The following is a 14703-nucleotide window of genomic DNA, read 5'->3' on the forward strand; positions in this document are numbered from 1 at the left end:
AACTAGGGAGTTTACCCTATTTTTGCCGCTTAGGTCGGCGGGATTGTAAATTTGAAACTGTAATGACCATTTTGTACTGAGAACCACTTGTAAATGTTTTGTTTAGCTCTGCAGAGCAGTTTGTAATAAAATCTCCATTTCCTTTTTATTGGTTTTTTACCTTAACCTGTTAATCACACTTAGAGCACGTTTTTGACCAAAGGACTCAGGCAATGAGTCAAATTTCCGGTCCACCGTTCACCGTAACTGTTCTGGGGTAGCCAGGGCATTACATTTAGGGTAGGCTTTATTAAGGTCTATGAAATCCACGCATGTTCTCCACTTGCCATTCGGCTTTGGAACCAGTATGGGAGTAGAGACCCAGGATGGATAAAACGCTACCCGGATGAATCCATTCTCCTTTAGCTTCTCGACTTCTTCCTTTAGAGCTTTTGATCTGTCTTTGTCGAGCAGTCTCCTTTTCTGTTGCACTGCTGGAAAACTCTTATCTATGTTCAGGACATGGCTAATGACCACAGGGTCTATTCCAACCATATCTTTATGCGACCAGGAAAAGACTTCCTGGTTCTTTCTTAAAAATTCAACCAGCCTTTGTTTCGTTGTTGTCTCTAAGTTTTTACCGACTTTCACAACCCTGGTCGGATCTGCGTCATCGAGTTGGACCTCTTCAAGGTCCTCGATGGGTCCTATCTCTTCATCAAAATCCCCAAAGCGAGGATCCAAATCCATGTTCTCACTTTGGGCAACACCCTATTTGGTGACACAATCACCTGATTGGGTTTGCGTATTAATGGACGTATGCAACTCTTTCCCGGCAGCTTCCCTCGATATACCTTTCTTCACTTTAGATATTGAGGCGTTGTAGCACTCCCTCGCTTCCCACTGGTTTCCCAACACGCATCCTACCCCTGCGTCGGTTGGGAATTTCGTGGCAAGGTGCCATATCGAGGTAACGGCTCACAGGTCGACCAAAATTGGCCTTCCAATTACAGCATTATACGCTGAAGGACAATCAACTACTATGAAAGTAGTGAACAATGTCCTGTTTGCAGGTGCAGTTCCTACTGTAACTGGAAGCTTAATCAATCTTGTCGGGGCTAGCCCTTCGTCAGAAAAGCCGTATATGGTCTGGTTGCATGGCTCCAGGTCCTTGACGGAAAACTTCATCCTTTCTAGTGAGGACTTGTACAAGATGTTGACTGAGCTTCTTGTGTCAACCAACACCCTTTTAACCATCATGTTGGCGATTTGGACGTCAACGACCAGCAGATCGGAGTGTGGGAATTGTACGTGCTGAGCATCGTCTTCAGAGAAGGTTATCAACTCCTCCTCTATTCGAGCTTTCTTTGGTGCTCGATCCTCCACACTCATCATCTCGATGTCCTGGTCGTGGCGTAAAGTTCGAGCGTATCGCTCCCTTGCTTTCCCACTATCCCCTACAATGTGTGGGCCGCCATAGATGGTGAGTAATGTTCCTACCACAGGAGCTAGCTGTAAAGGTGGGGAGCATTGGCATGCAGGCGCCTGCTCGTTGCCACCTGGAGCCTCTCGCTGAGAACCTCCTGCGGCTCGTACGTATCTCCTTAGGTGTCCCTTCCTAATCAGGAACTCGATCTCGTCCTTCAACTAGTTACACTCATTGGTGTCATGTCCGTAGTCATTGTGAAAACGACAAAATTTTGTCGTATCTCTCTTGGAGATATCCTTCCTTATAGGTGCTGGTCGCTTATAAGGGACATTAGAGCTGGTCCCCTAGTAGACCTCTGCTCTACTTTCGACAAGGGTCGTATAGTTGGTGAATCTTACCTCATATCTATTGCCTTTGGGGCATTTATTTTCAGATGTTGATGGCTCATTGCCCACCCTTTTTCCACCATTTCTGCCATTTCCATTCCCGTTGCCTTTACCGTTTCCATTGGGTTTATCCGACTCGTTGGCAGCCTTGGCGGAATCTTCCTTCGGTCCCTTATCTTTCGTGGGCGACTTCCCTCCGTTGGCAATCGCATCTTCGAGCTTGATGTATCGATCAGCTCGATCCAGGAATTCCTAGGTACTCCTTACCCCATTCTTTCTCAGGCTGCTCCAGAGGGGGGAGTGGTGTCTAACCCCGGTAGTTAGGGCCATCATCTTTCCCTCGTCGCCCACTATTTTGGCTCCAGCTGCTACTCGCATAAAGCGTTGGACATACTCCTTCAAGGGCTCTCCCTCCTTTTGGCGTCTCTCGACCAGCTAGTTGACCTCAGTGGGGTGTACGCGACCCACGTAGAACTGTCTGTAAAATTCCTTCACGAACATTTCCCAGGATACTATACTAGTAGGAGGGAATTTAAAGAACCACTTCTGGGCTGTGTCAGATAGTGTGGCAGAGAAGATCCTGCAGCGGGCATGTAACGACCCGAATTCGCTAATAAGGCTTACGGGCCTTGATTAGTGTGCCTGGAGGGCATAATGGGATTTGTGTGTGTGTCTTTAATGAGTAAAATGCATGATTATGATTTAAAGCATGTTATATGACTATTTGGCTATTTGAGATGCATGACTATGTGTATTAGTATGCATGTAGACCTGATTGTGTTAGAAAGGGCATAATTGTAATTTGGCCATGACTGTGTTGATATCTGTGATCTGTGACTCGAGACGATCCTAGAATGAGCGGGTTAGCGGAAAAGTCAAAGCGGGAATTTATACCCGGCTTGGGTCAAGCCTGGGGAGTTTAAATGGGAATTTGGAAAATATATTGAGGTTAATCTTGATGATGAGGAATGTATATTTGGTGATTAATCAGGTATTGGGTAGCAAGCGGGAAATTATTAGAGACACTCGAGGAATTAGTGGGAGTTGGGTAAAATGACTAAAATGGCCCTACATGGACAAAAAGGTTTAGAATTAATAGGGAGGGCATTTTGGTCTTTAGGCTTTTTAGAGATAAGTTAAATGAAGCTTTATATTTAATGGGATTGGTAGAATAGAGTTACAAGGCTGAGAAAAAGAAAGAAAGAAAGAAGAAAAAGAAAAGAGAGAAAAACAGTGTGGGTTTTCTTCAAAGGATCGGTTTGTGGTTCTCCCACCATTTCCCTTCATTTTCTTGGAGCTAAGCTCAGTGGTGAGCTAGGATAGGCTGAGCATCAAGGATCCTAAGCTAGACTTGAACATTGGCAAGGGATTAGCAAGAACACATCAAACATTGAGGTAAGTTTTTAGAAGTTTCAGTTTTAAGGTTTGACTGGTTTGAGCTATGTATCTAAGCTGAATTGATGGGGATTTTAGGGGAATTCAGGCCAAGCTTGAGAAGGAGCAAGCTAAGGAGGTCTAGGGTTTAACTCAAGGTCGAATTTCCATCCACGGTATGAATTTTAAGTCTTTAACTTTGATGTTTGACTGAATTTCTGGGTTTAGGGTTGCTTATGGTAGATTTTGAGATTTGGGTTGCTTGAGCTTGGGTTATGAGTTCTTGGGATGCTTGGGATGAGTGTGAGGTGTTGATAAGTTTGTTTTTGGGTTTGGGAAAGATTTGGACAAGTTTGGGGTTGAAATGGTTGAAAGAAATCGCAGAAAACGAAATTGGGTGTGGCCTGTCTGCAACTAGCACTACAGCGCTAATCTTTGGGCGCTGTAGCGCTAGGCCCTGTTTTTGAGGATGTTCGGTTCTGCTTGTAGCGCTATAGCGCCCTCTTTAGAGCGCTGTAGCGCTGCACTGTTCCCAGAAAGGGGTTTTTGGGTTATTTTTGAGGGATTTTGACCTAGGGTTCGGGGCTCGATTCCACCACCTTGTTTTGTGGATCTAGGACTTCCCGGGGGCTCGGGATTGGTCCCGAGGTTAGGTTTTGGACTTGAGGTTTGGTAATTACTTTGACTTATGGATTTTGTTTAGGTGAGCGCTAGGGCTCGAGTGGGATCGTGCTCGAGGAGTCAGGTGATCAAAGCTATCGAATTGAAAGGTAAGAAAACCGTAGCACCCGAGAATAGGGCATGGGCCCGCAGTGTTATTGCAGGGCATGGCCCTAGATTGTATTACGTGTGAATGTATAACCTTAGATGAATTATTATATGTTTGAATGATTATTTCGAAATGTACTATATGTGTGATTATAATGAAATGAACGGCTAAGGCCGAGAGCGGCGAAGGCTGAGAACGGCCTTGGGGCTGGAAGTAACACTTAGCACATGGAGTGCTTATAGCCAGGGTGGGACCCAATGGATACATGAGTTATCCTTACGGTAAAGACCGAGACCCCAGGCTTTGGTAAGGCCTTTGGGGCGGCATGGCCGTGTTTGTTCAGTCTGATGGTTTTCCTATTTATCAGTGGATTATATGTCAGCTATATTTTATGCATATGTTGTATGCTGTATGAGTTTTCTTGCTGGGCTTCGGCTCACGGGTGCTCTGTGTGGCAGGTAAAAGCAAAGAGTCAGTCAACCGGCCATGAGTATGGAGAGCGTGGGGGTAGTGCGTACATGTTCGGCCTGCCCGACGACTGCTTTGGTTGGGGGCGTTTTGAATATGGCTGTATTAACCTATTCTTTTGATAGTTAATCAAGTGTAAATCTATTTTTGAGTTGTAAATATTTTGTAAACCTTATTTTGGGATCCCGGATGTTTGATACTTAATGTTTTCAAAGAAACTAAGCATTTTTAAAGATTACAGCCTTAACCTCTGGTTTAGTCACACTTTTGGTTTTAGAAACCTCGTAGAGTCAGTTAGTTGCACAATTTCTATTTTAAACTCACTTAGTAACGGCTCTAAGGTGGTAGGGCATTACAGGGCATCGTCTGACACCTTCTGAATATCCATTTGTATCTCAAATTTGTTGACATGAGATACTGGGTCCCCATACCCATCAAAGTTCGGCAGTACTGGCATTTTGAACTTGCTGGGGGTTTCTGTCACAGTAATCCTCTGCACAAATGGAGTGCCTCTCCTCTGGTCGTACTCTATGTGGGATGTCTGGCTCCCGACCAGCTGTTGTACTGCCTGGTTCAGAGCATCAATTTGAGCCTGAATCGCGTCTGGGATTGCTGGGGCGACTGGTGCTGAAGGAGCGTACTCATCGTGCCTCTTGCGCCTGTCGTTGAGTACGTCTCTCAAATCATCATCCCTGTGCCTTTGTTCACTAACTCCTAGTCGATCAAAGACGTTATGCTGTCTGGGTTGCCCCCCAGTGTTATGGCTTACAGGCCTATTATCTCTTGGTGGGGGGAGCCTGTCTCCACCTCTTTCTTTATGCCTTTCACCAGCATTCCCCCTGCCAGAATCGACCTCATTGTAGTCATGCCCGTCTCTAAATTGCGGCCGACTTTGGCACGACCGGCTGGTCACGCAGTTTCCTCTTCTGGCTGGCATTTCTCGAGCGTTAGGGGGAGGCCTGCGCTGGTCGGTGGGTCCCCGTGCATTATTATGCAGTGGGGGGCCCCTGACCGCAGAGCCTGACTCGTTATGCCTTCTGTGGGCAGAAGGACGTTGCCCCCTGCTTGGTGGATTTGGCTCGTCGTCACCTGGGCGTCTAGGGCTACGGGGTGGCTGCCTGGCCCTATTATGCCTCTGGCGCTGGGGATTGCCGCGACCAACTTGAGAAGGTGGCTGTTGCTCAGGATCCCGAATTGGGACATCATCTTGAGCAACAGGTGGCCTCTCCGCCCTTTGTGGGCTTGTTGGCTGGATCGGAGGACTCGAATTAGGGGCCCGTTGCGGTGGTGCACTTGGTGGCTGATCTGGTTGAGAGGCCGGCACAGCATGACCTCTGGCCAACTGAATGGATACTTCAAGAGCAGTCGTGGTATCTCTTTGCAGAAGGTCCATTTTTACCTACCTCTCATTTAGCTCCTGGCGCTGACGCTCAATCTCCCTTTGTTGCAACGCCAAGGTCTCTACCGCATTTTCCTTATTGGCCCTGAGACTGGCCAACTCATCATGCAACATGCCTAGTGTTGCCCTCAGCGTCTCAGAATCCATTTCCTCTTCTTCAAAATCCAAGTGTGGTTCATTTTCAGCCACATTTGGAGGAGGAGGTTGAGATGACGCAGCGCTAGCAGCCTGTCCAGCTCTCTTGGATGTCTTCGCCATTTGAGTATCTTTAAGCTATTTGACTAATCTGTCAACGAAAGCACCAGAATGTTGACCCTCGATTTGGCCAACAACACGGAGTCAAAATAACGCTAAGAAACAAAAAGGAAATCAAGAATGAAATCAAATGGGAAGAAGGTGACACAAATGATTTATAGTGGTCCGGCCCCTACTGTATGGTAATAACCTACGTCCACTTAGTGTTCTTATTGATGTTGAATCCCAATGCCGTGATCAAAGAACTAGGATTCTTGAGTTTCACAAACCTTAAGAGAATTACAACTTTTTCCTGGATAATCACACTATGTTCTCTCTATGAATATTCAAGTTCAAAGTCCCAAAGTCCCTTCCTTCAACCCTCCCATTCATATTTATAGGCTAAAGGGGGTTACATGGGCCAATGGGCCTGAATTATCCTTAATATTAGCGTATCAAGGCAATAAAGAGAAAAGATAATAAATGTAATTATTACAAGATTACATATCTTAAAGGAATTAAACCGAAGCATGCGACCAGACTAGTCGCATCTAATCGCGAGATTTGATGAGGCAAGAAACATCTGGTCGAAAGGTGAACAACATTCCTTCACTTTAACCATCTGCCATGTGCCAACCACGTGTAATAAAATCTTGTCACGTTATCAGGAGTCATTTTTGGGTAAGCAACTACCATTAAAATGTATATACCATGATACAAAATTATATACTACTATTACGTGTAATAAGATAGAAACTAAATATCATAAAAAAAAATGATATACCTTACCACAAAAAACATATACACTAGTTGGAAAATAATATACCAACAACTCATAAAAAACTTAAAAAGTCAATATAACTTTAAAGTAAAAACTAACTAAACAAAACTAATATACATATACTACTATATTAAAGTCACACGCTCCTAAATAAATAAATAAAATTATAGAAAATGACAATTTAGATAATCAACAATGTAAAATTGTCATTTCTCTATATGTTTAAAAATGAGAACATTAACATCTTGATGTTATTATTTCGGATTATTTACTATAATTTCTCGTTGTTTTTTTAATTCATGGAGCACGTATGCCAGATTCTTAAGTGGGCCAAGTCTTTTGAAAGCTCAATTCTTTCAAGTCCAGTACAATTTTTAATTCACATAATAATAAACAATAATAAAATAAAATAGCAAGAGGACAAAATATTGTTGGATTTGCTTTCACTTAAGCCGAGGAGCTGTCCCACTGTACAGTTTTACGGTGAAAATACTTAAATTATTGTATTTGTAGCATTTAAGTAGTTAAATTATTTTTTAGCGACAAAAATACATTTCGTTCATATTTTAGTGCAGTTATTGTATCTGTTTGTTTCACCATTAAATCTGCCATCATGACATGAAATTTATTTATAACTTGGGTATTTTTACTGGAAATGTCTCTTAAATGAGGTACTTTCGCTATAAATATCTTTTAAATTATGTACTTTTGCCGCAACTAACCATTTAATTGGAAACTTTCGCATGCGTGTTACAATCGAACTTAACGGTGAGAATTGACAGTTGTATTAAACTGCATAAAAACTTAGATGAATGTACTTTCACCGTTAAAAAAAATAATTTTGGTAGTTAAGCACTAGCCAAATAATAAATTTAATACCTTTATATATATATGTATATATATGTAATAGATATGCAAATAGGTGAGGACGTAGTTAGTGGAAAGAATTGGTTATGATTATGACGATAACTTTGTGACGATAGGATATATTTGATTTATTACTCTATCATATCTAGTACCGGTACATTGTATCTGTTAATGTTTTATAATGCATATGATCAACATTATTATCATTTTGCATTAGTTTGTCAGTAAAAACGCCAATTTCTTAAGTTAGTTCTGGAGTAGAAACATAAAGAACAAAAAATTTGGATGCATTGACTATGGTGGCAAGTTGGCCAAGTGGAAGAGAACAATTATTCATATTTTTTTTTAAAAAAAAAATATGAGAAAAAGGGTAATGTAGTAGTGTTTTAGACTCCTTTGGTCGCTGACACGAGTAGGGAGGATCGAACACAATCATTTTCAATATTTGGCCCAAATTACCCTTTCAAGCCTATCCTAATGCATTGACAATCCAAAACTAGAAGGAAGATCTGCTACTACTCCATGCACCAACAATTCAAGGTACATTTATTCATCTCTTTGTACAAAGAATACCTAGAAAAAACAGTCAGATCACTTTTAATTATTTTGATTAATTTTGCTAATCTTACTTTTTATTATTTTAAAAGTAAAAATAATTTAAAATTTTAAAAATAATTAAAATCCTGTATTTTTCCTACTTTTATTATTTCTCAAAATAATTTTTAAAAATAAGTATAAATTCACAATATTTTAAAAATATTAAGTATATTTATCATAAAAAAAAATTTAAGTATAAAATTGTGATATTTTAAAGACATTAAATATATTTATCGCTAAAAAAAATTAGATTTAAAAATGTAACATTTTAAAAAATTAAGTATTTTAACCGCCATTTCCTCTAAATAATAGATACGAGAAAGACCATCATTGTTTCAATTCGTTTGTTTACTTATTCAATCAATAAATAGCTCCACACACTTGGTCCAATAAATGAGACTAGGAGGAATAATTTTACACAAGAAATCAATATGGAGATTATTTGCTTTCATATGGATGCAAATCAAAGATGATGTCAAAGTACTCCAGCATAGCAGCTTTCTTCTTTTTCTTCTTTTTTCATGTTTTTGCCAGCCAGCAATGGAGAATGAAAGATAAAGGCTTGAATACAAAAGCCAACGTAACAATACATTTTCTGTACAGAACACATTCCAAATCAGTTTAAATGTACTTTCATTTGTCAGCTATTCTTCCAATCCAGGGAATTATCTTAACTGTTATTTTATTGTACATACTATATAGAAATGATTTTGGAAGAAGAAAAAAAATGAACCACAATCTGCTTTCCATAAGCAATTTGCAATTCATGTCGAATACAAATGTAAAGGAAAAACTGTAAATAATTTGGAATGGAACCAACACCATTAGTTAGAGATCTGAACAGCCAAAATTCAAGATGAAGATCAGAATCAGCAACAACTGCTTGTGGATGCATCAGACTGGGGCACTCTCTCTTTAAAAATGTTCTTTCTGACCCCTCTAGAACCCTCAGCTAAGAGGCTAGGAGTATCCAAAATCTGACATCATTAAGATCACCAAATCAATATCATTTGTGTTAGTGATACTGAGTTCACAACATAGTATCCTAAAGGTACACAAAAACAATGTGTTGCCTTCAATTTAACCATTTTTCTGTTCTTTAGGATCATAAATATTATTAAAGTTTCCTTGGAAGGCCAGCCAAGGCCGGAGTTTACATCCATTTGCCTGCTCATTCTAATATATCTTAATTGACCCACATAACTCAATATGATAAAAGATAGTTAAAAACGTTTCGTACCTTCAAAACGAGCTCTTCAAAGCACTGCTGTACATTAACTCGAGTTTTAGCACTGCACTCGATAAAAAGGCATCCACATTCCCTTGCAAAGTTTATTCCCTCCTTCTTTGTCACAACTCTGTCACTTTCCTGAAAAGAAAATTGATCCAGGTAATTTTGCATGGCAGATTAACAATACTATAACCTTTAAATCATCTAGAAGCTGGGTCATGTTGGAATGTGGATGCCTACTCATGTTGGAATGATGATCCTCCTCGATCATGATAAAGATGTCACGTAGCCCGTGTCAAAACAATTTCAGTAAATATTCTAACACATGTCTAAGAAAGCAAATAAATAAGGCAAAAGAAGTTAATTACAACCACAAAATATCTTATGCCCCAATATTTTCTTAAAAATTCATATGTTCTCATTTTCACCAAGTCAGAAAATTAAAACATTGGAAGCACCAATGATGTAGAAGACGTGGCTATTAAGATATATGAGAATATCAATCGTCAATGCAATGAAAGGAATTAGATAACAAAAGAAAATATCTTAAATAGTGAATGAAAGTCATTCGATCAACATAAAGGTGACCTTAGCAAATAATGATATCTTATCATAACAATTTTAACATTAAGACTACAACTACATAAATGAGATATTAGTCATGAAGACAATAATTTTCAAACTCAATATGATAACTCTTCCTTCATTTAAGTGTTAATGGAAAAAAAAATTAGGGCCATTGTACTTGCATACAAAAACACTATCTACATATGCATGCAAGAAGAAAGGGGGAGAAAGCACAAATGAGGACTGATGTGCACTGAAAAATCATTTCCTCCAAACAGCACATGGAACAAATAAGCATGTCTTACGGGGGAATAACAAATGAAGCTTGATTCTGTCAATCCTCTGAAGAAATACCTTATCAACTTTGTTCCCAACAAGCATCTTGATGCAGTCTTGATTTGTTGAGTAGAGTTCAATTTCCCTGGCCCATATTTCGGCGAGATTGGTGAATGTGTCTCGCCGTGTTACATCATAAACTATCATATTTAAGAAAACAGATCAATATTTTACAGAATTAGCAGAAAAACAATTCTAATAAGAAAACTAATTACTATCATTTCATGACCTGCATGGTCATCAAATTATCCATCATGTGTTTTCCAGCTTCTGCTAATATAAAGTTAAGCTTACAGCTATATAAGGTCCATGAAGTAAAACATGATCCCAGGGTTTTCTTGCTTCTCCAAGATCGGTCTTAAATTCAGGAAATAGGACACTTCATCAGTTGATCTAGTGATCAAGCCGAAGGATTAAAATCATAAAGTCTAGGATAGCAAGATTAATCCATTTAACCACATGCCTGAATTTTGTAATTTATGCAGCTGAAGTGAAGAAAATATATATGACAGAACAGAATAAACAATATACACTGCCACTTGGAATTAAGAGGATCCAGACTCCTCTCCAGTAACATAATTCAGTAGATATAGTGCAGTATTATAAAGTGATTAATTGCAACCCAAAAATTTTAATCAAGGAAATAACAACCATTACATCACCCTATGCCATTCAAACCTCTATTAATATATGAATAAGAATGCATTATGATTACTCTATTCAAAAGTCAATATTACCCTGGCCCTTAATGTGGTTATGCATTCAATGAAATCACAATAAATTCTTGCACTCATTGGAAAAGAGATTCTATAACCCAAAATAATTAAGTTATTTTTTTTGGCCAGTAGGGGGCCAGAATAACAACAAAATAAAAATTAACTAAGATTTAAAATTCAGCAGAAAAATATTGAACTGGAAAGGAGCAAGCCCAGATTTGGATTCAGACCAGAAAAGGAACTGAAGAAAACCAGTAATGATGTTGGGGCAAAAAAATTAAACTGTGACATCTTAAATAGAAGAGCTTTTCTATAATTTCTCAAATTAGTTCACTAATGAACACTTCAAATTCATTCTAATAATTAAAAAAATAAAATGTCATCACAATATAATTTTCATTGAAAGCAACAACTGCAGAATGAGACCTTAGATGACAAAGGATTTAAGCTTAATCATTTAAAACTTATTTTGTGTTTTTTATTAGATAATTATGGACTTTTAATCTGGTTAAAATACTTAAAGTTAGTTAACTAACAGAGTAAGAATTGCATATCTATTTAAAAGTAGACAATAGATTACTCTGATTAAATGAATTAGTGCAAACTATTGAGTTTTCCCATTGTTGCTTCTCTTGTTTCTCTCTAGTTTTCCTACCTTTTCTATCATTTCTCCTCTCTTTTATCTCTTTATCTATACTCTCTTTATTAGTCCTGCATCAACAACATAAGATTTCATCATCCAATAATGACAAATTTATGTTCACAAGGAAAAGAAACCCAACATATGTGATATGTCAAAGCAAATAAAAGTCAAATTAGAGTGAGAACAATTTCTTGTGAGCATGTAATTAACTGCTAAGCCAAATTGACGTTTTCTAATAGACTGAAAGTATTATACAATTTCTTACTCTAACAAGTAAAGCTGTCAAACATTAAAGAGTGGGACAATTTTAGGTAATGTTCATTAGGAAAAGAAAAAAACAAAAAGAAAGAGATACTGACAATATCTCAAGAATGTTCAGATACTAGTGTCCAGATGATCAATTTCTGGTTGCAAATGGACATTGAAAAAAGGGAAGAGAGAGTTGAATTTGATTATTAATTCATCTTAAGAGTCTGAATAGCCACAGCACGAAATAAGATTCCAATGCAGAGTATAATGAGTGAAACGTTGGATTGTAAGGAGCTGGAAAGCTTTCCTTTATAGCCAAAAGACAAACTTGACAAGTGTGATGTTGGAGAGAGATGTATTTGCAATCCATCCTAATGGGGGATTTCTCCCTCATGATCTATAACTGAATAGACATATTTCTAGGAAATGAAAAACAAACAATATAGTAAACACCAGGTCCTGAGAGTAAATGCCACAATCAAGTTCAAAATCTGCATCAGCCCTCACATAAATTGTGAGTGTGATAAACAAAAATATTTTCCTGTCTAAATTGTTGGAGCAATAAACAAACTACACTATCTATAATCATGACAAAACAGGAAAAATATAAAAAATAAAGGTATCGTTGTGGAATATTAGGTATATATAGGAAACATTACAGTCCAAGTTTCTCAATATATACAGTACTAAAAAGCATACTGACTACATCACATACGTGAATAACTGAACCACCATCTTATCCCTTAGTTTAACTAAAACATACATTACAGCAAAGCCACCTTACTAAAGGTTTATTATACTCGTGTATTGCAACATCCCACTTACAGCTTTGCAATTTGAAATTCACATTTAAACTCGTATAAAAGAAGAAAACAAATATAGCAGCTGAGGTGATACTTACCCATGATGATTCCTTGTGCACCTCTGTAATAGGAGCTGGTCAATGTTCTAAATCTTTCCTGTCCAGCTGCATATTTAAAGAAGCAACATCAGTTAAGAAGGCCAAGCCCTCCATTTAGGAGGGAAGAGGGCTACTGGGACGGAAGAAAAACAACAACAATAGTGATGAAGCCAAATAAATTTAAAGGTCTGGTAAAAAAGTGCATAGCTGCAAGAAAATATGTTTTCTTCATAACAACGGTCAGCCAATATAATGGAAAAACATAAGTAAAACTTGCTTTCTGCTATTTCTAATAAGAACATTGTAAAAAAAGGATATCAAAAATTAGTGAATAGTGCATATAGACCAAAAAACAACAGGGTAATGGATTTACTTATATTTGAGCGATGGCCATAGATTCACATTTCCAAAGTTTAAGGTAAAAAACTGAACTTAGTAGGAACAGTCTTAACTGAGGAACAGTTATCCACAGTGTAGCTAACCATTGTGTGAGCACATGAATGCCAAATCAATGTGCAAGAAGTTATAGAATCTCTCACGACGAACCTCTAAGCCAGTTCTAGTGGCCATAATCAATGGGTTGAGACGATCGAACCAATGCACCTTAATAGTACATGCAAGAATGTATATTTAAGAGAAAGAACCAAATCCAGAGTCAATAGTACAATTCTACGAGAAATATGATACGGGCATACTGCCAATGTCATAAAGACAAAAGCTCAAAAAAAAAAAAACAATAGCATAATACTGCAATTTCAATAATTATGTGCACCCACATCACCATTTTCGTTATTTTCTCTTTTACTTTTGAGGGAATATTATGTTCAGAAAATTTTATATCTATGCATAAACGATTTTGAGAAAAGGAATTTTTCCAATCATTAATAAATAAATCAGCATAAAGGACTTTTTTTGTAGAAATATTAAATGATGTGCGTACATTGACATGAAAACATAACTATAATAAAATCATGATCGGATTCATGAAGCTGTGATATAACATGAATTTGTTACCTGTATCCCAAATGGCAAGTTTCAGCTTTTTCCCTCCAATGTTGACATATTTAACCTTAAAATCAACACCTAGAAGAGGGAAAAAAAATCATAGAGACCTTTGTACACCAAAAAAAGAAAAAAGAAAAAGATAATGAATTGAAGAGATTTACCTATGGTGGGGGAGAGATCTTCGAAGGAGTCGGAGGTGAAACTGAGAAGAAGACTACTCTTGCCAACGCCTGAATCCCCAATCATCAAAAGCTTGAACAAGTAATCGAATTCACTTTTATTAGAAGAAGTTTCCATTATTCTATCAGATTTCAAACCTAAAACTCTTTTCTTTCTCGCTTTTCGGAAGAATTGATCCACAAATTCTGATCACTGCGTGATTTAATTATTGTTGGAAGTAGAAGATCAAGAAGATTGTAACCTTTTATTACCAAAAGGGTAAAATTGTCATCCTACTTTTTTTTTCTTTTATTAGGAATAGGAATGCTTTTTTAGCTAAATTATTTAACGACGTGCCGTTTTGTCACAATGATGCTGAATAGAACGGCTTGTCGCTTTTTGCCGAGTTTGACTACTTTATACGTTACAGTATTGATTAAAAATTAGAAAATTGATTCTATCTCTAATAAAAAAAAAAGATAACTTAAAATATTACTTTGACAAAAATGATATATGTTTATAAAAAAAATTAAAAGTGACAATTGATTCGAGCTTCATACCAAAATATTGGTCACATATAAATGACTAAAGTATAATTTATCGAAGAAATTAA

The 14703-nt window shown here is 37.8% G+C and overlaps 1 protein-coding gene across 1 annotated transcript; it reads right to left on the reverse strand.

The window, feature by feature from the left end:
- Positions 1-8899: 8899 nt before the first annotated feature.
- Positions 8900-14339, reverse strand: LOC133802168 (ras-related protein RABC1-like). Its single transcript, XM_062240441.1, has 6 exons — positions 14093-14339; positions 13941-14009; positions 12927-12992; positions 10436-10557; positions 9524-9652; positions 8900-9260 (listed from the first exon to the last, which is right to left on the reverse strand). Exons 1-6 carry the CDS (start codon positions 14226-14228, stop codon positions 9153-9155), a joined length of 630 nt encoding a protein of 209 aa, XP_062096425.1. The 5' UTR covers positions 14229-14339; the 3' UTR covers positions 8900-9152.
- Between the last annotated feature and the right edge of the window lie 364 nt (positions 14340-14703).

The sequence above is a fragment of the Humulus lupulus genome, chromosome 1 (genome assembly GCF_963169125.1).
Source record: "Humulus lupulus chromosome 1, drHumLupu1.1, whole genome shotgun sequence".
Taxonomy (NCBI): domain Eukaryota; kingdom Viridiplantae; phylum Streptophyta; class Magnoliopsida; order Rosales; family Cannabaceae; genus Humulus; species Humulus lupulus.